At 40.5% G+C, this 22,166-nt stretch overlaps 2 protein-coding genes across 14 annotated transcripts in view; both read left to right on the top strand.

Moving 5' to 3' along the window:
- LOC140360796 (neurexin-2-like) overlaps nucleotides 1–12,867 on the top strand; it is a 161,355-nt gene extending 148,488 nt beyond the window's left edge. For 4 of the 12 annotated variants that reach the window (XM_072446179.1, XM_072446177.1, XM_072446176.1 and 1 more), the window contains 5 exons: nucleotides 3,619–3,790; nucleotides 5,662–5,751; nucleotides 6,951–7,279; nucleotides 8,668–8,752; nucleotides 10,486–12,867. In XM_072446179.1, the coding sequence (XP_072302280.1) occupies nucleotides 3,619–3,790; nucleotides 5,662–5,751; nucleotides 6,951–7,279; nucleotides 8,668–8,752; nucleotides 10,486–11,303 (1,494 nt within the window). In that variant the 3' untranslated portion in view covers nucleotides 11,304–12,867. The remainder of the gene's footprint in view (nucleotides 1–3,618; nucleotides 3,791–5,661; nucleotides 5,752–6,950; nucleotides 7,280–8,667; nucleotides 8,753–10,485) is intronic. The other 8 variants (XM_072446183.1, XM_072446182.1, XM_072446187.1 and 5 more) reach the window with 3 other exon arrangements.
- A 2,054-nt stretch (nucleotides 12,868–14,921) lies between these two features.
- The window catches only part of LOC140360789 (pecanex-like protein 3), an 18,106-nt gene continuing 10,861 nt past the window's right edge, over nucleotides 14,922–22,166 (top strand). The window contains exons 1-16 of one of the 2 annotated variants that reach the window (XM_072446163.1): nucleotides 14,922–15,093; nucleotides 15,174–15,364; nucleotides 15,912–16,372; nucleotides 16,520–16,722; nucleotides 16,834–16,939; nucleotides 17,076–17,115; nucleotides 17,245–17,340; nucleotides 17,425–19,128; nucleotides 19,810–19,939; nucleotides 20,070–20,239; nucleotides 20,315–20,372; nucleotides 20,449–20,590; nucleotides 20,705–20,862; nucleotides 20,941–21,094; nucleotides 21,177–21,209; nucleotides 21,618–21,789. In XM_072446163.1, the coding sequence (XP_072302264.1) occupies nucleotides 16,220–16,372; nucleotides 16,520–16,722; nucleotides 16,834–16,939; nucleotides 17,076–17,115; nucleotides 17,245–17,340; nucleotides 17,425–19,128; nucleotides 19,810–19,939; nucleotides 20,070–20,239; nucleotides 20,315–20,372; nucleotides 20,449–20,590; nucleotides 20,705–20,862; nucleotides 20,941–21,094; nucleotides 21,177–21,209; nucleotides 21,618–21,789 (3,319 nt within the window). In that variant the 5' untranslated portion in view covers nucleotides 14,922–15,093; nucleotides 15,174–15,364; nucleotides 15,912–16,219. The remainder of the gene's footprint in view (nucleotides 15,094–15,173; nucleotides 15,365–15,911; nucleotides 16,373–16,519; nucleotides 16,723–16,833; nucleotides 16,940–17,075; nucleotides 17,116–17,244; nucleotides 17,341–17,424; nucleotides 19,129–19,809; nucleotides 19,940–20,069; nucleotides 20,240–20,314; nucleotides 20,373–20,448; nucleotides 20,591–20,704; nucleotides 20,863–20,940; nucleotides 21,095–21,176; nucleotides 21,210–21,617; nucleotides 21,790–22,166) is intronic. The other variant, XM_072446164.1, reaches the window with a different exon arrangement.

Raw genomic sequence — 22,166 nt, 5'->3', positions numbered from 1 at the left:
GGAGTAAATTTGTTAAATGGGTCTTTATTTCCAATCAGACCATAAAAACACAGATAATTTCCAATAGGCGTGACTTGTCCTTGAAAACACTGAAAATTAAGCCTTTTTTGAGGGCGTGTTACGCCGAGACCGTAAAGAATATCAACATTCTTTTGGATATCTATTAAATTTCAATGTCTTTAGATGCAAAAAGTGTTGTTTTGAGCTCGATCGGACAAAAAAACCTAGGACAAGTACGATTTTGAAAAAAAAAAGTCAAGCGTGGCGGTGCCACTTTGATTTGACGTGGCTGACTTCCTGTTTATCATAGAGCGATGCTGCCAGGTGCGTTTTACTCGTCAAAGGTCAGAGGTCAAAGGTAGCTCTATCACTGTCCCAAGTCTCATGTGCCTAGGCCAAAGATTAAGCGTTTCATGTTTTTTCTTTTTTGAACTAGTCGGCACTGTTGCGACGGGCGTTCTCGCAACCTCCATTTTATTGGAGTTCAGGCCGAGCCGATCGCGTCTATGTCCCATGTGTGACATTCATCAATGTTCAGGGGGTCAAAAATGCCCGAGTTGTGGCAAAATTTTACCATGCAAAACTATAATAATAATAAGAAACCATGGCAAGAACAATGTCTCGATCCATTCCATTCTGGAAGGCTCGAGCCAATTATGGTATATTTTTTATGAGGACCTGATTTTCCATCTATGTTTTGCATATGAGTTCTCCAGTTAGTCATAAGTTTTCCCTTTATCTCTTCATCATGTTTGAAGACCATGGAAAGATGCCGTATATTAGTTTGCTTTTAAGCGTGTCACATCTCCAAACACACTCCCACCTGCATGGCAAAGTTTCAAAATACATTTGGCTCCTTCTGCGAGATGATACAGATCTGATAGTGTCCAGGGTCCATTATAAATGATGTGTCACACGCAGTGTCACGAGCAGGGATTAGTGCTCTGAGCTTGTTCAGTTTTATAGACAGTGAAAAAGTATGTGTGTCAACAAACTGAAGCATTGAGACCAACACTGTGATCCAATACAACGTTACATCTATTACCAACAGAAGAACAAGAGGTTTTTCCTGTTCAACCTATCACAAAATGATACAGAAATCTGGTTATTAGCGGTACACATATTGTAAAAATTTGAATATCGAGTACGGCTGTCCCTAATGATTATTTTTGTAGCCAACTACTAACAATTCAAACAATTATTTCTATTTTACATTGTGACTATTCAAATTCACCAATTTACCTATTCACCAAATAAAGGTTGAGAAAGGCTTCTAGATAGAGATTTCTGTACTAGTGGTTCATTTGACATTTGACATTCATGTTTTGTGAAATAGTTGAACCACAACAAAGTCACGCAGAGTACAGCACATTTTTGATGGATTGCTATAATATGGAATAATAATAAAAACAATTTTAGTTTATATTAATTTTTGTCGATATTGCCTTGCTCTACCGGGAGTTATGAAGTTATGTCACACACCTGGCAAAAACATAATGATGAGAAACACATGGTTGTTTTTTATCAGTAAATTCAACAGAAAAAAAACACGTAATTATTTTAAAAAAAAAATGTAAATTAAAAAGTCAAGGATATAATTGGACTTGATCGTGTCAAGTGGCGCCTCATTGGTCCTTTGTTTGGAACTATTAGTATTTTAGAGCAAAATACTAATAATATAATTTTTAATAGATTGTAGGGACTGTAAAAAAGTGAAGACAATAAAAAGCATATTAAACTCTAAATACTGTGGATATTGTTTAAATAACGCAGCTGTGGTGCCTTTGCAGCTGCCCGGAGGTGTCAGGGCTGTTTTCTTTTATAATAAGCACTTGTGTTACTGAGTAAGCAGGATGTGAGAGGAGACAGAGTGGACAGTGAGCCCTAGAGAGGTGCCGAGCGGGCCAAAGACACACACGGGTTTGACCTGGAGCACCATGGGCTGAACCTGGGCAATATACACGCATGTCTGCACTTATAGACCATTTGAAAGCCATTATAGTCCCTATTATATATAGTCCCTAAATATTTTCCACCCTAAATTTGTTTTAGCTAGATGGCATCTTTCATTTTCTTCAGTTTACAACTAAACTTCTTATTACTTCAACCATCAAATCGCACGGATGCATTGCTACAACTTCTGAATTAAGATAAGATAAGATAAGATAATCCTTTATTGTCCACACATGGGGAAATTTCATTGATACAACGCAGTAGATACAGAGGAAAAGGACAGATCAATTAAGTTTATGTGTAAAATTGGTATAGTTTCATTCATTCATTTATTTATTAATTGAAGCCTTGTGTTAGTTGGTTGGTTGGTTGGTTAGTTGTTATTGTCAGTAATGCAAGTTAATTATTTAACAAAATCCCTTTTCAAAATCCTTTTAGCCAAATACTAAATACTTGTCCATTGCCAGACCTGTTAAAAGCACCATTAGTCGGAGCAGGTGCTGGGGTTGTAGTTTGGGACTCTGGCACAAAGTGAGAAATCCCAATGTATGGCTGAAATGAGCCACGAGCAAATTTTGTCTTATAAATGTCAATCTATACATTTTAAGTTTTGAGGATTTAGTCGTCATCAGGCCAGTATCTCCTATTAGTAATTTGAACAAGGGAATAGCAGTAGGAATCTTTGTCTAAGTTAAAATCTTTGCGGTGACACCATTCTGTAACAAGTCGGGTAAATAAAATGCATGTTTGAAACAAAAAAATTAAGCAGAGAAAAGTGTATTTAAACTCTTGAACTGTGAGAGCAAGGAAGGGGACTGCGTTGTATTAAATCGTGCACACTCTTGCTCAGCCATGTGTCGTGGGGATTGTTAGACTTTATTGTAAATGTTTGGATAGAGTCAGCAAGGTTCAGGCTCCACTAAAACAAACTTTAAGATGAGTTCAGAGTGTGCTTGACTGTTCTATCTGGTGATGCTGCAGGATTACAAAGGCTGTGAATAGATCAGTAATGACCTTTGAAAATAGAGGTTAATTTCATTTAGGTAACACAGCACTATCTGTAGCAGTGATAAATGGATAGAAAAGTACAATTTATGCAACACGGAGAGTGTGGACCATCCATTAATTCCCACCCAGAAATCTCTTCTCTGTATCACAGAAGAAACTGAAGAAAGAAAAAATTAAATAATAAATCCTAATATTCATATATGCACACACACATAGTGACTAGTAAAATACAGCCTGAGATTTGAGGGGTGATCTGCCTGTCCCTAGTTTACAGCCACATCAGCACTGTGACCTTGTGTTGAGTGACTGCGGCTCGTCTGGCTCAGACAGGAGCTGTTTGTCTTGGTGTTTGTGTTAGCGCCCCCTAAAGGTTGTTTCAGGAAGCAGCACTGACCTCTCAGGGAGGTTTGCAGGATCGAAGCTGAGCTGACAAAGGAAGGTGGGTCAACCAAAAGAGAAACAGAGGGATTGTGTCAAGTGAGATTTACATCAGGAAACCTGAGCTCAGAGCTGAGCCTGAAGAAGAGCTACATCTGTGTATGTCACAGGAGATTGTTTGTGACTGCTTTAGCAAGCGGCAAGCCTCCTCTGAGTCGGCTAAAGCACATCTGTGTATCTGTAGCATTATCACAGTGTATCTCTGCTTTTCACCCTCAGGATCAAGGCAAGATCGGCGTGATTTTCAACGTGGGGACCGATGACATCATCATAGATGAGCCCGCTATTGTGGTAAACGATGGCAAGTACCACGTTGTGCGCTTCACACGCAGCGGTGGCAATGCCACCCTCCAAGTGGACAACCATCCGGTCATTGAGCGGTACCCTCCAGGTAAGATGAACGAGAGCGTGCTGCAGCCATACATCACACACAGATGCAGGGGACAGGATTACATGTCAAACACGCACATAAATCTTCATACAGCCGTAGTGGTGAGGAGTGATGGCTGGCTCTATGCCCAGTGACCTGTTTAATTCACCTTAACGTCGACCGATGTGATCACTGTGAGACATCTGCTGTCCCCACATTATACATAAGCACAACATCATCAATATGCTGTTGAATATTTAGTACTTAAGGGCATTTAATTTGATTGTTGAACATTATGTTTCAACAATTCAAACACAGGTATTTATGTATCTTTTCTGCATCCAGATAATAAAATACATTCTAAATTTATGTTGGAAAGCTCTTCTCTACAACCCATTACTGAAGTGGAGTCATATTAATGCAAAGTCATGAGACTTTTGCGTCACTCCACTCTCATCATCCATCACACTTTGCTCAGACGAGACTCCCTCTGTGAATACAAACACAGAAGCAGTGAAAATGTTCCCCGACTTTGGACAAATGTCTCACACGCCTCAGTTGAGAGGAAGCAATCGCCTAAATACTAGTTTATAAAAGTACTTTTGTGTCCTACTTAGTCAGTCAGTAATTCCACAGATTACCACTTTATCACCTTATTACAATCAGTGTGAACTGGTCATGACCAATGGCCTTTTTCAGATGCCACACTGTTAAATCATATGCATTTAAACAACAACTACAGACAGATTTGTACATTTTCTTATGGCCAGTCTCTCTGTGATTATGGCAAACCATGATGCACCAGGTTAACACAGGGATTTTCTCTTTAATTTCTGAAGGCTAGTTAGTGAAAAAGAGTGCTAGTCCATAGTTAGGTGTTGACTTGAAAATGATGACCATGAGTGGAGTATCACATTGGTCCCATTTAAACAGTACTTAAAGCTTGACACACTCTAACCTGTTGTCAGTCATCTTGTTATCTGGGCATAGAACAGGTGCACCATCTGGCACAGCCGGACGGGCCCATCTGTGCTGTCCGGAGTCTTTCTGCCTATGTCAACGTCCCACATGAATCTTAACACTGCTCACACATGTCTCCTCCCATTGTCAGAAAATATCCTGTAGTTTTATTGGTCAATAACCAGCCTAGACCTGCCATCACATCAGCTGAAGCACCAAAGCCTTTTCTACACTGCAAGCTTCATTTATCACACATAGAGCAATTCAACAAGGAAACATATTTACTGATGTCAAATAATTTTCATATACAAACACATTCAAAACAAACATGAAATCTATTGAGTAATCATGTTTATGTGCATTTATGAAATATGTCAAAGGCTTAAGTCCCACCTCACTCAATCATTATGCACTCGAGACAAATATTTATCCTTCTCATTTGTGTTTGCATCTGAGCATCTTCTATAAATATATTACGTTAATTCCATTATTGAGCGTCTGCGGCTCCCACCAGTGTTAGCTGTAACCGCACTGGTCCCTTGGGTGCTGCTGAATAAAGCACATTGTCCTCAGATCCCTAGTGCACGATGAAGAGTGGGGTGTGACTCGGTCTCCCGGCTGATTTCAGTGTATTTTTGCTCTAACTGTCAAATGTAATGTTAAATGACTTTGCTTTCTTTGAACTTCTCTCTCTGCACAGTATGTTAAATGATGTGTAAGTGACATAATGCTTTTCATAAAATTACCTAAACACCACTAACTAGAGTAGCGTATATAAATAGCCTAAACAGTTTTCTAAATAGAGATAATAACTAGTTTTTAAAGCACAAGTTTCTTTTAACTCAGCCTTGGGTTAAAAATGACAACTTGTTAAACCTGTTTCTAACCATGTGATGTTTAACCTTTAATCTGTCTCTCTAAATGTTTTGAAGGACACTATGATAATGAGCGACTGGCTATTGCTAGACAAAGAATCCCATACAGACTTGGTCGGGTAGTTGACGAGTGGCTACTCGATAAAGGTAATAAAATCAACTAATAAATGAATAAACACTAAATAACCTTTCCTCAGTGAGGTGCAGTGTCAGAAAACAAGGGTGACAAGTTTTCAGCTCTATCACATTGAGCCTTTTTATCAGATTATATATTATATTCACAGCAGTTTTATGGTGGCTGGCCCAAATCTTTTGCCTCTAATGTGTTCAGTAATTTGGATTAAATTCTTCACTGGATGCCCTTTCCTCTCCATTTATCCATGCTTGGGAATGGCACCGACTACTTGACGTGTCACCTCGGTACTATTACATTCTGTATGGATGAGAATGATATTTCAAAGTCATCCTTGTGTAGATGCTGCACCTGTAAACCGTAACTGTAAATTAAAAACACATAACCCTCTCTCTAACATCCCTCTTAACCGCTGTCTTAATTAGATGAAGCCTGTAACTCATGAGAAAATAACTAAAACAAACCTAACATTGACTAAACCCTAACCTTAAATCCTTAAATCCTTAATTCCTTTACTCCTGTGTCCCTATGTCTCTGTACTTTTACCTCGTCCTGCTCCGACCACCTTGTACTCTTTGCCCAAGCCCTTTTGTTACAACACAAGCTCGCTGACAGGCTGTTCAAGCACATCACTGTTTGCGGTCATTAACTTTGCTAATAAGTATTCTCCTAAGAGGGGCATTACTGCCACGCGCTCCTCCTTTTGAAGTAACAAAGCTTATCAGGGCAAGTACAGACAATGCTATTTGATATCTCTAGCCCTTTGTGAGGGTTAGAGGACTTGGGTTTATAAAGGGGAAAGACAGTCGCCTAACATAAGAGTTTATTAATTTATCTTTGAATAATTATGGACGCTTTCTTTTTCATAAAGTGATATAGCACGCATCCTCGCTCTGTCTATCCTAGACTTACAACATAATTAAATATCCGAGAAAAAAACATCTGTCCTACTTTCCCAGCAGACAGCTTATGTAACAACATTTATTAGACTTGACCAACAAAAAGCAATTAAATAGGCGTCTTAATAATGTCTTAACTTGTTTTGAAACCTGCATGCACCAACCTCAGGCCAAATCTTTCCCTATTAAACACAGTAAATAATGCATCTAAACATTAATGATTGATCATATTGAGCACATCTTTGCACTTAACATCTAATCTTGATCTTTCCCCCCTCACTTCCTGCTTTTCTTTTGTTTTGTTTTTTTCTCAGGGCGACAATTGACCATCTTCAACAGCCAAGCCGCCATCAAAATCGGCGGCAGTGACAAGGGCCGTCCGTTCCAGGGGCAGATCTCGGGCTTGTACTACAATGGCTTACAGGTGCTGAAACTGGCTGCGGAGAATGACCCCAGTGTGGAAGTGGAGGGGAACTTGCGTTTAGTGGGTGACTCGCTCACGGCTGTCACCACGGATACGACCTCCGCGACCCCGTTAGCCGTGTCCGACATGTCGACCACGATCATGGAGACGACCACCACAATGGCCACCACAACCACAAGGAGGCAGCGCTCGCCAAGTCTGAGAGAGAGCATCTCCAAGGTATTGCAGTGTGGATGAAGAGCAGCAAGTGTTCCTCTTCAATTGTGTCGCCTGAATTTACAAAGCTCACACCTTTTGCCCACGGTTTTAACAAGTGTAATAAAGGCAGATCCAAAAAAAAACACTTCTTAATTGAACACGTGGACATTTATGAGCGTTTTTTGTGGATAGGGACATATCAGTGTGATTATTGGACCGGTTTCAAGCCCAAATAAAAAGGCAAGGAAAGCTAATGGCAAGCTCAGGTGAAGAGTGAATAATGAAAACATATATAAAACATAAAACGATACTTGAAACCTTTTATGGTAAATGTAAAATTTGTATTTCATTTTTTTCTAATGTTTAGCTTTTTACAATGTGAATTGTTTTTGTTTTCCCTTCCATTTTCCCACTTGAAATTGTATTCGGAGTCATTTGTCCGTGCTATTTCTTCTAATCGAATCGAGTGAAGCTACCGCATATATTAATAATTAATTGTCATTATTTTTTTATGTGTTTTTTATTTATTTTTTCATTTTTTTATTTCTATGTCAGTCCAGTCCTTGATCATTGGGTCAGTTTGTGTCTTTTTTTTTCGTGATGGCCTTTTTCTCTGCTGCCAAAAGTATATTCCAAATTTCTTAGACAATTGCACTTTTCCACTATATGATATACCTACTGCTCTACACCCTGCTCGCTATTATGCAGACTTGTATCGAAGTTGTTTTGGATCCATTTTGTGATTTAAAATTTTCTAAATCACATTGTTTTTCTTAAATTAATCGTCAGTTGCCAAAATACCAAATACTGTTTATTTATTTATTTTTCTAAATTAGGTAATGTTCATTTTTACGTGTGTGAGGTGTGAGTCTGTGCCATTATTTCTGCAAAGGAACATAGTGAACAAATTTATGTGATAGCTTTTTCAGTAGACTGCACTTTTTTGCCTTGACTGACAGTTTCAACAGTTCCAAACCCTACAATTTAAATCCACATTATGTAACCTGTCAGGCTGAATGGATTTTTGCATTTGCACCTGGTGATCTGGAGGTTGCTGTTTTATTAATGCTCACATTTTCCCCTGCAGTTACCTCAAATTGAATTGTTTTCTACCTGTAATTATAATCACACAATGCACTATAAACATGGAGACAATTCAAATAGTTTGGTATTTTGGTAAAGCATCTGCCCCAGTCATCTGAAAGTGTTTTGTTTGAAAATGTAGTGAGCCTCTGGGGTACAGGCAGCAGTGTCTTGGTCCTTGGCTGATGTGCATCGCTGCTTGTGTTGCTCAAAGCAGAAAAGTTCCTCTCACCAGAGACAGCAGAATAAAAAAGCAACACCAAGTGGTACAGATGTTGTCTTCTACCGTAAAACTAACATTATTGCCTTTGTTTTTGTTCTTATAGCCACAAAACTCTGACGATATTTTAGTGGCGTCAGCAGAGTGTCCCAGCGATGATGAGGACCTGGAGGAGTGTGAGCCAGGAACAGGTGAGTCAGATGTGGTTTTATCTTAATATTACACGGCACTAAAGCAGCGTGTGTGTGTGTGTTTGTGCGTGCGTGTGTGTGTGTGTGTGTGTGTGTGTGTGTGTGTGCGTGCGTGTGTGTGTGTGTGTAATGCTGTCACTAATAAGCTTTAATATGTGACATTTTGTTATATTCATTGCATGGCATTTTGACTTTATAGAGGTAACTTTTCTGGTGAAGGCTCTGCTATTGTACCTACTTGTCTCTATGGAGATGTCATTGCTTTGCCTGGAACGTTTCACAGTAGAAAATTAAACGTATCTATCGCCGTGGAGACAAGCAGACTAAGTTGCAGGTCAAATCTGTGGAGAGACGTCCTAGCTCACAGTAAGAATGCAAGTTTCACAAGGTATTTTTGTAACCGAGCTATACGTTTAATGCCGATCTGTGGAACATTCCAGGCAAAGCTAAATTGTCTCCATGGAGTCAAGCAGGTGACAGCCCCTCCACCAGAAAAGTTACATCGCGCAGCTTTAAATGAACCTTATGTAGCAGGGAATACATTGTTTAACATATTAACATTAGCTTTGGTTCAAACATTATCAACAGTACTTTATCGCCTTTTCACGTTGTATTTGCTGCGTATACTTTAGGAGGCTTTAATTGGCTCTTCTAAACATCTGTTCTCATTTGGAAAGCTGGTATAGACGCAGCCATTTACAATATGTGGCTGGCTTTTAAGTCATATCTGGAAGTCATTAATGTAAAAGTGTGGAGAGGAGTGCAGTCATTAGGCCTGGACGACATGGATCAGGCTGGTGGCAGAACTTGTCGAGGCGAGTAAAAGTGTGCCCTTATTATGAGCGCTTCAATTATTTATATGACCTTATCAGGGCTGTTTGTTGTTGACTGGCCCCGCAAACTGTGACTCCAATACTAATGAAAAGTTTAAGGACTAAAATAAGGCCGGCAGTGAAGGTAAATATATATAATCACTGAATGAGACTGCATTGGTCTACACCTGTTTGTATTTAGTTTAAAACGTGTAACCTTGCATTTCCTTTTCAAGAGCTAAAATGCTAAATAAGTATAAAATGAAAAGTAATAATCCTAGATTTTACTACCACCATTTTCCTTCAGCACAGGAACACAAGAGTTTGTGAGATTGTCCAGTCCAGGCACCACTGCTGGCTTCTTGTCACACACACACATTCAATTTGACCACTTTCCTGCAGTTTTGAGACAAAAAAATCACATAAATTAATTGAATTGACTGATATCATTGACTGACTAATAGCTCATATTAAATAGCTTATTACACAACAAATGTAATTAATTCTTCTCTGTTTATTTTTTGCTTCTCATTTAGCTGCCGCTTTAAATGGGCCATTCTGTATGTTATTCTCGTGCGTGTGCGTGCGTGCGAGCGAGCGAGCGAGCGTGCGTGTGTGTATGCATTTTCTCTCACATTCATTTCTAGTCATTTTTTTTTCTTTCTTCTTCTCCTAATGTTGGTATTGAGTAAGACTTACAGTTTTTCTGCACACACCCACTCACCAACAATGGTAATATGATGTGATATGCCAATATATAACCTTTCATTTTCTAATTAGTTTAAATTTATCATACAAAAAAGACACAGTATATAGCTGTTATTCAAACAGAAGTTAATAGGCAATTATTTTTGCTGCCATAGTTGATATGCTATTTATGTTCTATCATAGCTCAACCCACCTTTTCTGTTTCTCTTCTAGGAGGTGAATTAGTGTTGCCTATTATAACAGTGGATTCCCTTGAGCCCCCCTCAATCGCTACCCGTTTTCCCGTGATCCCGCCTCCCCCCACCCTCTTGTCCCCGCTCGAGACCACCAAAGAGTCCCTCATCCTCCCGCCCCACCCTTCGTCCTGCCCCCCAGACCAGGAGGACTGCGGTGACCCTGTGGAGGTGTCCGCCTTCGGCTCCGGGGAGATGACCGAATCGGACGATGAGGACTTTTACCGTAAGAATTCCCCCATGGTCACTGACAGGACAGTCCTACCTCCGCCGCCCCCTGCTGGCGAGGGTGGGGTCCACAAACATAAACCACCCCGTCCTATACCTCCTTATGTCCCAACCACCAATCCTGACCAGCTCCACATCCCCGCAGGCAAAATGAACACCCGCGACCAGGTGCTTCTGCCCCCAGCCGCTCCTCCCTCCTCCCGCAACACACCGGGACTAACCTACCCACCCAATTTTCCCCATGTGCCCACAGCCAACCCCACCGCCTTGGACGAAAAGAACCTGCCAGGTGCCGTGGAGGTCATAAGGGAGTCGAGTAGCACAACCGGCATGGTAGTGGGCATCGTGGCTGCTGCTGCGCTCTGCATCCTCATACTACTTTATGCCATGTACAAGTACCGCAACCGTGACGAGGGCTCCTACCCGGCAGACAACAGCCATGGTTTTGCCAATAACTCGTCTGTGGAGGGTAACGGAACAGTGATAAAGGACAAAACCACACCGACGGGCTCAGTGGCAAAGGCAATCACGAAGGGCAAAAAGAACAAGGACAAAGAGTACTATGTCTAAACAGTGTGTTAAGTGTGGACAAGATTTCTGTTTCTGTGACCATCAGAGAAGTCTCACAACAGCTGATCGAAGCAAATGTTTGAACTATGGTATTATTCCTTAAAAAGTCAAGGTTGCGCGGTTTCCTGTTCGTGTTCAAAAAGATCTGACTCATCCTTCATGTCACAACAGGCCTGCATTCACCACTTCTTTGTATGTGTGTCATTTTTTATGTTTTTAATGAGATCAGAAGAGATGGCACAACCACTCTTGGCTTTGTATATAGCATGGATACGTCTCAGTAAACAAAGTGCTGAGGACATCCAGACACACATGCCTAAATGTTTTCTTTGTACTTCTTTGTAACGTTCAAATTCCAGTGTCCTCCATTATGATATATGAGGCAGAACAGAGCAGTTATTGGATTTTATCTTTGACGAGCTAAGGGTACTCGGGTATTTCTGCTAAAGTACAATTTTACTTGGGTAAGATGAAGTATTTGCGGCCTAAAGCTCGCCAATCACATTCACCATGTTGCTGGTACTAACAAAGCATGACTTTTTGCTCTATGATGAAAAAAGGGGAATTAAGTAAAGTTTAAAAATAATATACCTGAGCCAGGAACTGTAGACGGATGGGCTTATTCGCGAGGTGTCATAAGTGTGCTGTGCCATTTTGAGTAGGAAATAAAAAATCAGTCCAACTCCAGTGAAAAGAATTTGTGTGTAAACATTGCTTGTATGTATATAAGGCAAAATGAATGCAAGGGAGAAGAGCAATGAAGAGAAGAGATGATCCAAGACCCTCCCGACGTCTTTTACAATACCAAACCGCCGCAGCCCGAACTTTAACTGCAGGAGTTTTTGTGAACACAGAATCATTTTCGAAGGGATTTTCCTTTCTGGTGCAAAAAGGACTGCCTCGGACATTGCGAGGCAGAGTCACTGTACGGTTTTTCTTTGTCTGTCATGGGATAAATGCAAAAGCACACTGATAATGTAAACTTATCTGGAAGGCATACAATAGATATTTCATGTAAAGGAGCCAGACTTAATGATTTGTTTTTTCTATCAGTTACTATAATGACTATTCTATGAGATGAATAATTGAAAGTTTGTGAATTGTATTGATATTTCTCTGATATTTCAATGTATCTTATTATCACTTAAAAACATGTTACATTTTAAAATTGCCTTTTTTATTAAAGTCCAGACAATAAGCACACTTTCCTCCGACAGCTGCAGACATCCTTTGCATTATTAAAGGATCGGATTACAAAAAGAAAACACAACGGTGGCAAACAACAAGTTGGCCTATTTGTGTTGTTGCATTTTATATGTGTTGAAATTGTTAACCCTCCAATCGGATCATCGAAAGCCATCTTCTCTGTTTGGTTTGTCAACATTTTACTTATGCTCTGTGATTTAGTCTTATTTTTATGAAAGTGCCATTCGAAATGAGCGACTCTGTGCTCAGAAAAATTTAATTCCTCACTCATTGCTATTGTATAGTGTTCATGTGAAATGGATATGTGTACAGAACGTGGATAAAGATTAAAATACACTTGATTATATACTTTGTAAAACTATGTCTTGTGACTCGCTTCTTTAAGAAAATATTTCTACTCTACATCAGGCATAACGTAGTAATAGGACTACCGGTACTAATTTTGTAATAATACTCATCAAACTGTAATCCATCTAAATAATTATGTGTTAACTTCCTCCGCAGAACAACAGCAACCTCTTCTTCCTTGGACTTTTGAAAGATACTGACCCCTCCTGACCAAAAACTCGTCTCAAGTGCAAGCTGCAGTTTTTTTTTTAATATTTAACATATTCAGCAGTTGCCAGAGGTCTGTCACTCTCAAATATAAGTTTTAACTCTTTGACTTTTCATAAATCTTACATAAAGCAAAAATGTATCATTCCCTTCTTCATATGATGGTTCATTATGATATGCCTTTTGGGGTCCTACTTCCTCCTTATAGGACCTCCTTATATGTCCATTATGAGCTGTTATACGAGAACGTGAGACAGCTGTAAATTATAGTTAAATGGTTGTCTTTTTGAAATTTGCACAGACTGCCCTGCATCACTAAAGCTGAGGTACAGACCCTTACCATTAGAATATATAAAATGTACAAGATTCACGAAAATCAAGAGAGTATGGGTCTGTGACAGCAGATGCTAACCCATTTCTCATTGAGTCTTGTCTTTCACAGTACAATTCTTGCCAGATTTTATTTTCTGGAGCAATCAGAATGAACAATATCTTAGGTGCTTAGATAAGAGAGAATCCGCAGACATGCTCATATAGGCAGGAATATGGCTTTCTTCCCTATTCTGTAACCAGTGGCTCAATACAAGCACCATAGACTAAAACTATTTTCTTCTAAAAGAATATTCTCAAAAACATGCAAATGATCACCATAACTTACAAGCATCCTATTAAGCAAATGACAAGTCATGATCTGTTATATTTCTTACACTTACGTTTCATCAGCTGTCTTCTGTTTCCTGTCTCACTCTCTCAGGCAGAGTGTAGTCTGGAGTTATGAATTCTTGTATGTCCATTATTTATTGTGAAACGAAATTGTTTCTGCATCTTTTATAACTGCTGTCAGGTTATCATTTTAAAGAACCTTTTGAACAAAGAAAGGCTGATGCTTATGCATAATAAGCTTGTTATAACTGTCCAACTGCTGCGCTCATGCTAAGGTGTACAGGATGGATTCAACTTTCTACATCACATAGAAGAAAACCACTTTATGTAACAAAATAATAACAGTAATATTTTTTACAGCAATAAATTCGGCATTTTGTTTAATTTTGCTTTTAATTCTAGAGATTATATCATAATGTCATGGTTGTATCTTGCATGTGTAGACAGGCTGTGCACTTTGACTACCCCCTGGTGAGATGAAAAAGAAGTGATTCTTAAGTGACTACTTTACTTGAAGTCATCTTTTTCTTAAGAAGGTAAGAAGATTCGACTGATGCGGTGATTTTAGCCGAAAGGTTGTCGACAAAACAAGTATGATAAAACGTTTGGAATCAATATAAGCTATTGAAAAGTGTTTAAATATACAGCTAAAAAAGGCCTGTATGGTCATTATTTGTATTTGTATATGTAAATCTAAAGTGAAACACATATTCTATCATATAAAGTTTAAATGATGATTTTCCTACCTGAAAAGCTATAAGGAAAAATTGTTAATACGGGTGTTATAATAGAACTGTAATGATTATAAAATACTTCATAGCAATGAACATACCACGCCTTTTTAAAAATGTACACTATTTAGATGGGACTTCTCTCCTAACTTAATATTTGTCAGCTCCAATATTCAGTTTAACCTATTAGGCCGAAAAATTAGGCAAAATGTTTACAAAGATAAAAGGCAATCAAAATGCACGTGATTAATTTAGCTGCAGTAGTTTTAAGTCGTTTTTTAATATTACTAAACAATGTTGTCCACCGGCGTTGCATCAATGAAATTTCCCCATGTGGGACAATAAAGGAATATCTTATCTTATCTTATATTTGTTCTGTGTTTGTAACGTGTATAGCCGTTCTATGACACCATTAGGATTATCCAATCAGCGTTCTGGGAACCTCTCGCTTTTCCGGGTTTGTCAACTGGTGTTGTTAGCTCATATTTCTACGGTTGTTAGCCAACGCTAGCTGAGCTAGCTTGTGGAAACCTTCACCCAGGCTCCATTTATGCCAAGAAACAGCTGTCTCTCGCAATGGGAGAGGAGCTCCTCTGTTATCGATGCGTGTTAATGAAGCTTTCATGCCAAAGAGGGTGAGGGGCTTTTGTTAAATAACGAATACGATTAGACACAGAACGAAAGTGAAGGTGTAGTTTTTCGAATGACTTCTCAGCATCCCGAAGCACGGCGCTGAGATTTGACTAGTTCTGGATGCGGAAGGAAGACTGACCTGAGGCTGAGAGCTAATGCTAGCTGCGAGCTAACTTCACTTGGCTCCAAATATGGAAACGTTTTACTTTGGATCGCGACACTAATGGAGGCGAGCACTGAAGGCAGATCAGATCACATTAACACTGATGAATGGTGTCGTACTGCCGTGTGTTGTCGCTAAATACAGAGCAAAGATACAGTTTAAATGGTGATATGTTGGGCCTAGCTTTGCCCGGTGACTAGCCTTTAGCATTACAGTGATGTTTAGCTAAGGATGTGTTTGTCTGACAGTTCAAATGTTGGTCTTGATCTGACTTTGTTTAGTTGTTCATTTCACTGGATGTATTTATAAAGGCTGCTATAGGATGTATTTTGTTTCAAAACGATTCCCACTGACAAGTCAGTATGTATTGCTCCTTGTCAGCTAAGCTAAATTATCTTTTGCTAATGTCAGTCAGCAAATTTAATCTATTCTAGATGGCACTGCAGTGGCCTATAAAACAACGTTTAATTTACTGTAAGCAATTGAAATGTATTAGTGTGGGTTTCAAACAAATGTTTGTGACCTTAAACCTGATATTGGTCTAGTGTGTTTCAGACAGTAGGTTTTTTGTTGTAATAATAAAAAAGGGCAATTTGTTTTGGTGTTTTCCACGCCTGTATATGTTTTATAATCTAATCAACACTATTCTTTTTACAGATGACTTGCATTTGGCGAGGTGCAATTGTGCCAAAAAGTCACACTCTTCAATACTCAAAAAGGATTTGGCAAGAGTGTGGCAATGTTGGGGCAGAGCTGGAGTATATGACGGCTCAAAAATATGCAAGGACTCTTGATCGCATCTGAAGAAAACTTATCCATGAGGCTTGGCTGCAGTGCTTGATGAAATGGTGTTGGTCACTCTGCAATACCAAATGGAAGTGCCGTTGTAGAAAGTTGATACTGTGGCTCAAACTGCTGCACAGTTTTTGAGCTACAGCGTCGGTTGTCTGAACCAGGAAGAGGCCATGGGTTCCCAAGCTCTTCAGATATTGCGGCAGGGTGTGTGGGCTTCACTCACTGGGGGCTGGTATGTGGATCCCCATCAAAGCACCTTCTCCAACTGCTTCCACCTGTATCTTTGGATATTTCTTCTGGCCTTCCCCTTTTTGTTGTACATGGTGAGTACACTAGATTGTTAAAAAATGTTTATTTTAGTTACTTTCAAATAATGTACTTATTTATCTACAAAAATCAGCTGAATCTCAATACTCTCTAAATTAGTCATACAATTTTAATGCTTCTGTTTTGTGGTGTCTCCCATTTAGGCGCTGCCGCCCAGCTTGTTGATAGCAGGTATCTACTCAGCCGTGGTAGCAGTCTTTTTCACAGCCATCAAGGTGGTGAACTACCGACTCCATGCCATGTTTGATCTTGGGGAGATTGTAGAGAAGAAGCAGGCCTCACTTTCAGCTGAAGCTGCAAAAGATGAAGAAGAAGGTTCAGGGGGAAATGATGGAAATCCACGCAGGTATTTCACAGATCTTTAGACAAAACTGCCAACAAACAAACAAATAATTAAAGTAGAATTGTTCGGATGCACTAAAATCCTAAGACATGCCTTTGAATATGTTTTTTGCAGAGACAGTCATGTCGGTGTAGAGATGACAGTATTTAGAAAGGTCAACTCAACTCCTCCAGTGCGATGTAGCTCTCAACACTCACTGTTTGGACTAAACCAGATGTCGGTGAGTGTTGGTTTTATTATTCCTGTATAAATAGTCTGTCTCTGTTAAAATAGCCTCTCTATATATAACTTTTTGTTGAATATGTAAATTTTAATAATACACTTGTGTTATATGCTCCTTTTACATTTTTGTGCAGGAGTTTTTGCCTCAACTAGAGGATTCTTGTGGAACCAAGGGTAAGTATTTGAAATCACTTTACGATAGTTGCTTTCAACTAGAGTGTTCTATTGGCTTGTCCCAAATATTTCATAATAAAGGAATTTATATATAATAATTCTGAAACTGTATTTTGCTTTTTATTTTAGATATTAAAGAGCTAATGAGAGAACAGGGAAGCAATAACATTATTGTTACATCAGCGCATCGTGAAATCCTCCGTCAGAGTACCCAAGATACCATTAGTAAGTTTCTCCCTGATTTAAAATATTCAGCATGTTTCCTCCTCGGTATTAACTTTTTTTATTAACTATTTTTTCACCCTTTAGGAGCTTCAAGTGTCATTCAGTCTTGCATCGCTGCTACCTTTAGTGGGGAGTTCCCCAGGTCAATGGCAGTATCTGGAATTACAGCTGGGTTCGGAGCGCAAGGAGAGTGCTTGTCGATCCCTCCTTCTCCCTCCAGTCAGGAAGACGGTGGAGAGAAGGAACAGGATGTTGAGGAATTACCGGATCGTCTACATAAACCAAATCCTGGCAATGGTCTTGGGGCATATTCTCCATTGGAGCCATCTGCTGAATCTGAAAGCCTAGGAGACACACCCCTCAGCCCCCTCATTAGGAGCAGCTTGAGTGAGGAACTGAGTGAGAATCTTCTAGGTTTGGGCCTTGACCCTGTGGCTTTTGCCCCTGGCACTGAGCACCCTGGCAGTCGTAGTGGGGTGGCACTTGCTGCTGGATCTACAGACAGCTGTTTTAGTGCTGGTGGGGCCACTACAGACCGGGAGACCCTAAGCACTGTTAGCAGTTACCGCAGTGAAAAAACGGATTCAACTCAGCTAGACAGCCCTTCTTTTAGCCATCCACAACCCACAGATAGACAAGCGTCCGCACTTGCCCCTGCATTGGTTTCAAACCTCCCTGACCCTCTGGAGGACCCTGGAGGACAGGGAGGTAGTGACACCGACAACCTTTCAGACAGCGTGCTACTTCGCTCCCCATGCAAAGATTACTCCATCAGCCAGGGGCTCGACAGAACACTTGTGGAAGGGGAGGATCTACCTTCTTTAGCGGAGATTGCTCATCCCCCTCCTATTCAAAACTCGTCTCCTTCTAGTAGTGGACATTCAGAGCTTTGTGAGTTAGACGGACCTATCCCTGTTCCTCCTCCTCCCCCTCCACGGCAGACCTCCTCGGTACCCACAGGGCTGGCCCTGGGGTTGGTGTGTTCCGAGCCGGCACTGCCCATATCTGCCCCTTTTTTATTGTCGGACCAGCCTGCCCTACAGGCTCAGCAGGTAGTGAGGCCAAAGGACTTAAAGCTGCTGCGGGCTGGTGGTGGGGGCCACAGACCGGGACGACGGAAAGCCCCTCGGCGCCGGGCAGGAGCAGGGAGCAGCAGCTTTGACTGCGGCTCTTATAGGCGACATCACAATCACAGACAGCACAGGGATTACATCCCTGTGCGTAGCAGATTGGGGGCAAAGGCCTACAGTGAAAGCCTTTTTGAGGATTCAAGTGATGAGGATGATGGCAGTGACATGAGTGCGGGCTCCAGTCTGGGATCTCAGCGTAGATACAGCTCAGATGATGACGACTCCAGTTCCTCTACCTCCTGTTACTCCCCAGACCTCACTAACACTGGCATTACATCCTCTGTCCCCCCTGCTGCTCAGCTCCCCACTCCACGGGAAGGGGATTTACCAGAGACCGCTGGCCCCTCACATTCTCGTGCTGCTCAACGCTCTGCAAGTACAGCAAGTGCTAAAACTCATGCCAGAGTCCTAAGTATGGACGGTGCAGGTGGGGCCCAGAACACAGAGATGCCTACTGCCCTGCTTACTATGCCCTCCACCTCAACTCCTGCTCCCCGCGCTCTCACCATCTCCAAATCGGACTTGGAGGCCCACACTGTCCATAATGATGTGTTCTCTGGACCACATCATCGGCTGGATTCGCTCGGGGGATCCTGGACTGGTAACCAAATGGGCTGGCGAGCTGGAGAGCTTATGGAAGAAGGAGCTGTGGGGGGAGGTGAGATGTTTTCTGAGTAGAAGCTACTTTTCACAGTTTCTAATTGTTTTTAAGGACCCATATTATGCAATATTGTTTTTTTTTTCTCTTTTAGCTCTGTTCTAACATTGTTCCCTCATACAAAAAACATACCTATTTAGCTTAGTGCATGCTTGTTTGATGAATCCTCGTTAGAAAGCCCTCTCTTCTCCGTCAAAAACACTCTCAGATCTGTGACGCGGCTCCAAGCATCTTCTGTGCTGTTTTAGTCCATAAATCATTGCCATACTCATTCTAGACATATCTGCTAGCAAATCACGTTCATTGCAACTGTGTAGCTGCATCAGGAAGTCGGTCGGCTTACTATTATTTTTTTTTTAAACCTTTGGAGTCAGTAGATGGAGCCAAAGCTCATTTACTCTGGCATCTCCTAAGGCTGTGAAAAAGTTGTATTGTTTTTGTAAAATAATTGTTATTACTACTTATTATTACTTATTACGTTTTTTTTAATTGATTATTTGTATTGATACTGATCAATACAAATAATCAATTAAAAAAAAACGTTTTGATTGCATGTCTAATAATTGCATCACAAATAGTACAGTTAAATGTGTTTGTGCCATCTGTCTGAAGGCAGTTATCATGCATTTTGACACTGTAATGTAACTCCTGTCAATGATGTAACCGATAACCCTTCTCCAGCGTTGGCTTCAGAGGATGGGGGCAAACATGACTCTGTTAGCAGTGTCAAGAGAACCCAGGCCATTCGAAGAAGACATAATGCTGGAAGCAATCCTACACCTCCCCCATCGACAATGGGATCACCTCCCAGGTAAGTTGTCTTAACAATTTAAGTGATTTCAAGAAGCCAGGTGGTTGATGCAGCATTTTGCATCAACCACTAGCATCGTTCACTTTGGATAATAAACATTCTTCTTGAATACACTTTGTGGTGTCTGTAGCCTCCAGGACCTCCAACGGGCACGGACCTCTTCACATTCACGTGCTCGGACACTTCCTTCAGCCTTACAGTTTGCCTCCTCGCTGCTGTTGCCTCGCAGTGGGATCCATGAAGCCTCCACATTTGATGACACAACAGAGGGAGCTGTGCATTACTTCTTTGATGAGAGTGGTTAGCATCGAATTCTAGACACTCATCCAAATGCCCAATATGATTGTACCAATGTGTATTTTTATTTGTCAACAGGCATTAAAAGGTCTTATACGTTTGGACCAGCTGGTGGTGGATATGAAGACCCAGTACAGTAAGTGTAAAGTGCTGTCAAGACTGGTTAAACTGTGACAATAGTAATACATTATGTCTTTATCTTTCTCCTACAGGGAAAGGGAGAGACAGTCCCAATCTTCTAGTTTCACATCTACAGAGGTGCAGGAGGTTGCCCCAGTCCTGTCCATCCTGCAGCCCAGACCTGTGGTCTTACAGGGCATGCAGGTGCGCAGAGTGCCACTGGAAATGCCAGAGGTCAGTATTCGTTTTGCAGCGTTCTTAAATAGACTTATTTATTAATCAATAAATTGTGCGACTGTTTCTACCATCATTTAAATAACGGAAATGTGAAATTGTATTTGATTTCAGTTTGATCTGGATCATGAGTCTTTACAAGAATCCCAGGAAAATACACTAATGATTGAAGAGAAGGCCAAGCCCAAACAATACTATCGCTTCTGGGTGCTACCTGGAAAATGGTTAAGGGTTCGATATGACCGGTTGGCTCTTCTGGCTTTACTGGACAGGTTATTTAAAAATGTTTATACAATTGTTTATAATTTTGAAATGTATTTTCTTGTCTCATGGCTTTTTTTTCTGTTCAGAAACCGTCGTGTGGGAGAGAATGTGTTTGCCATAGTGCTGGCCAGTCTAGTGGCCTTTCTGGGGTTTCTCCTTCTCCTACAAAACTTCTTCAGGGACATCTGGGTCTTCCAGTTCTGCTTGGTCATTGCCAGTTGTCAATATTCTTTACTAAAGGTAACATATTAACTTTAAATTGTATCATGGTGTACCTTTTTTATGTATTAATAAGTTATATAATGTATGTTCTGATTTTCAGAGTGTGCAACCAGATGCCGCTTCTCCAATGCATGTAAGTAAAGATTAGCACAGTGCTTCTCAACCTTCTCTGGTGCACGCCCCTTAGGGGATAAAATGTATCCATGCCCCCCACAGCTTATGACTGATAAAAATAAAACAATAAAGATTGCATTTCCACTATATAAATGCCCACATAAACCTGAAATAACTGTAACAATAAGCGTTTTTTATCGGTTTGTGCATGAAGCCATGAACTGGCACAACACACTCATGGCTCTGCAAATATATGTGTGAAATCTGGGCACAGAGAGACAAACACGTCCTGCCCATATCTGCTCAAACTTCTCAAGGCGCCCCTAAACGACGCATCCACCACTTTGAGAAGCTCTGGAATAACATGTTGACTTAAATACAACCTGTACAATACTGTATTGCTGTATTTTGTATGTTTCTTTACCAGGGCCATAACTGGATAATCGTTTATAGTCGTCCAGTGTACTTCTGCTTGTGTTGTCTGCTCATCTGGATCTTCGACTTGACCTGTCGTTCTGACGCTCTGCAGCCCTTTTCGCTTTACGGGGTCACCATGTTTTCTACACATTTCTTGTCCTGCGTCAGGGATGTGCTCATTGGTGAGTTCAGTTTTGTTTTAATTCAACGGTGAGTGATGTGTACAGTAGGGTTATACAATTTTGAAAAAAATATGTGCTAAAACATTGCCGTATTTTTTTTATTTATATTTCAAATCAGGATTTGTGCACATTTTAAACATGCATAAGAGCGTGAATATTTGAAAGAAATAATGATCTATGAATTGCTAAACTCAATTACAATTGTGTACTCTTCAGAATATGGGTTGGCCGTTTTTTCACATCGAAACACAGTGTTTTTTTGTTTGGATAGGACATTTGTTTACATTAATAATTGCAGCCTTTGCAATTGCGACAGTTCAAATTTTTATGTAATATTTTCAGTGCACCCTGATGTATATATTACTTGTCATCCTTTG

The sequence above is a fragment of the Eucyclogobius newberryi genome, unplaced genomic scaffold (assembly GCF_026437365.1).
Source record: "Eucyclogobius newberryi isolate DKJ021-1_F unplaced genomic scaffold, fEucNew1.0.hap1 SCAF_15, whole genome shotgun sequence".
Classification (NCBI taxonomy): Eukaryota; Metazoa; Chordata; class Actinopteri; order Gobiiformes; family Gobiidae; genus Eucyclogobius; species Eucyclogobius newberryi.
The sequence above is the reverse complement of the archived record's forward strand: the minus strand, read 5'-3'. Positions and strand labels throughout refer to the sequence as shown.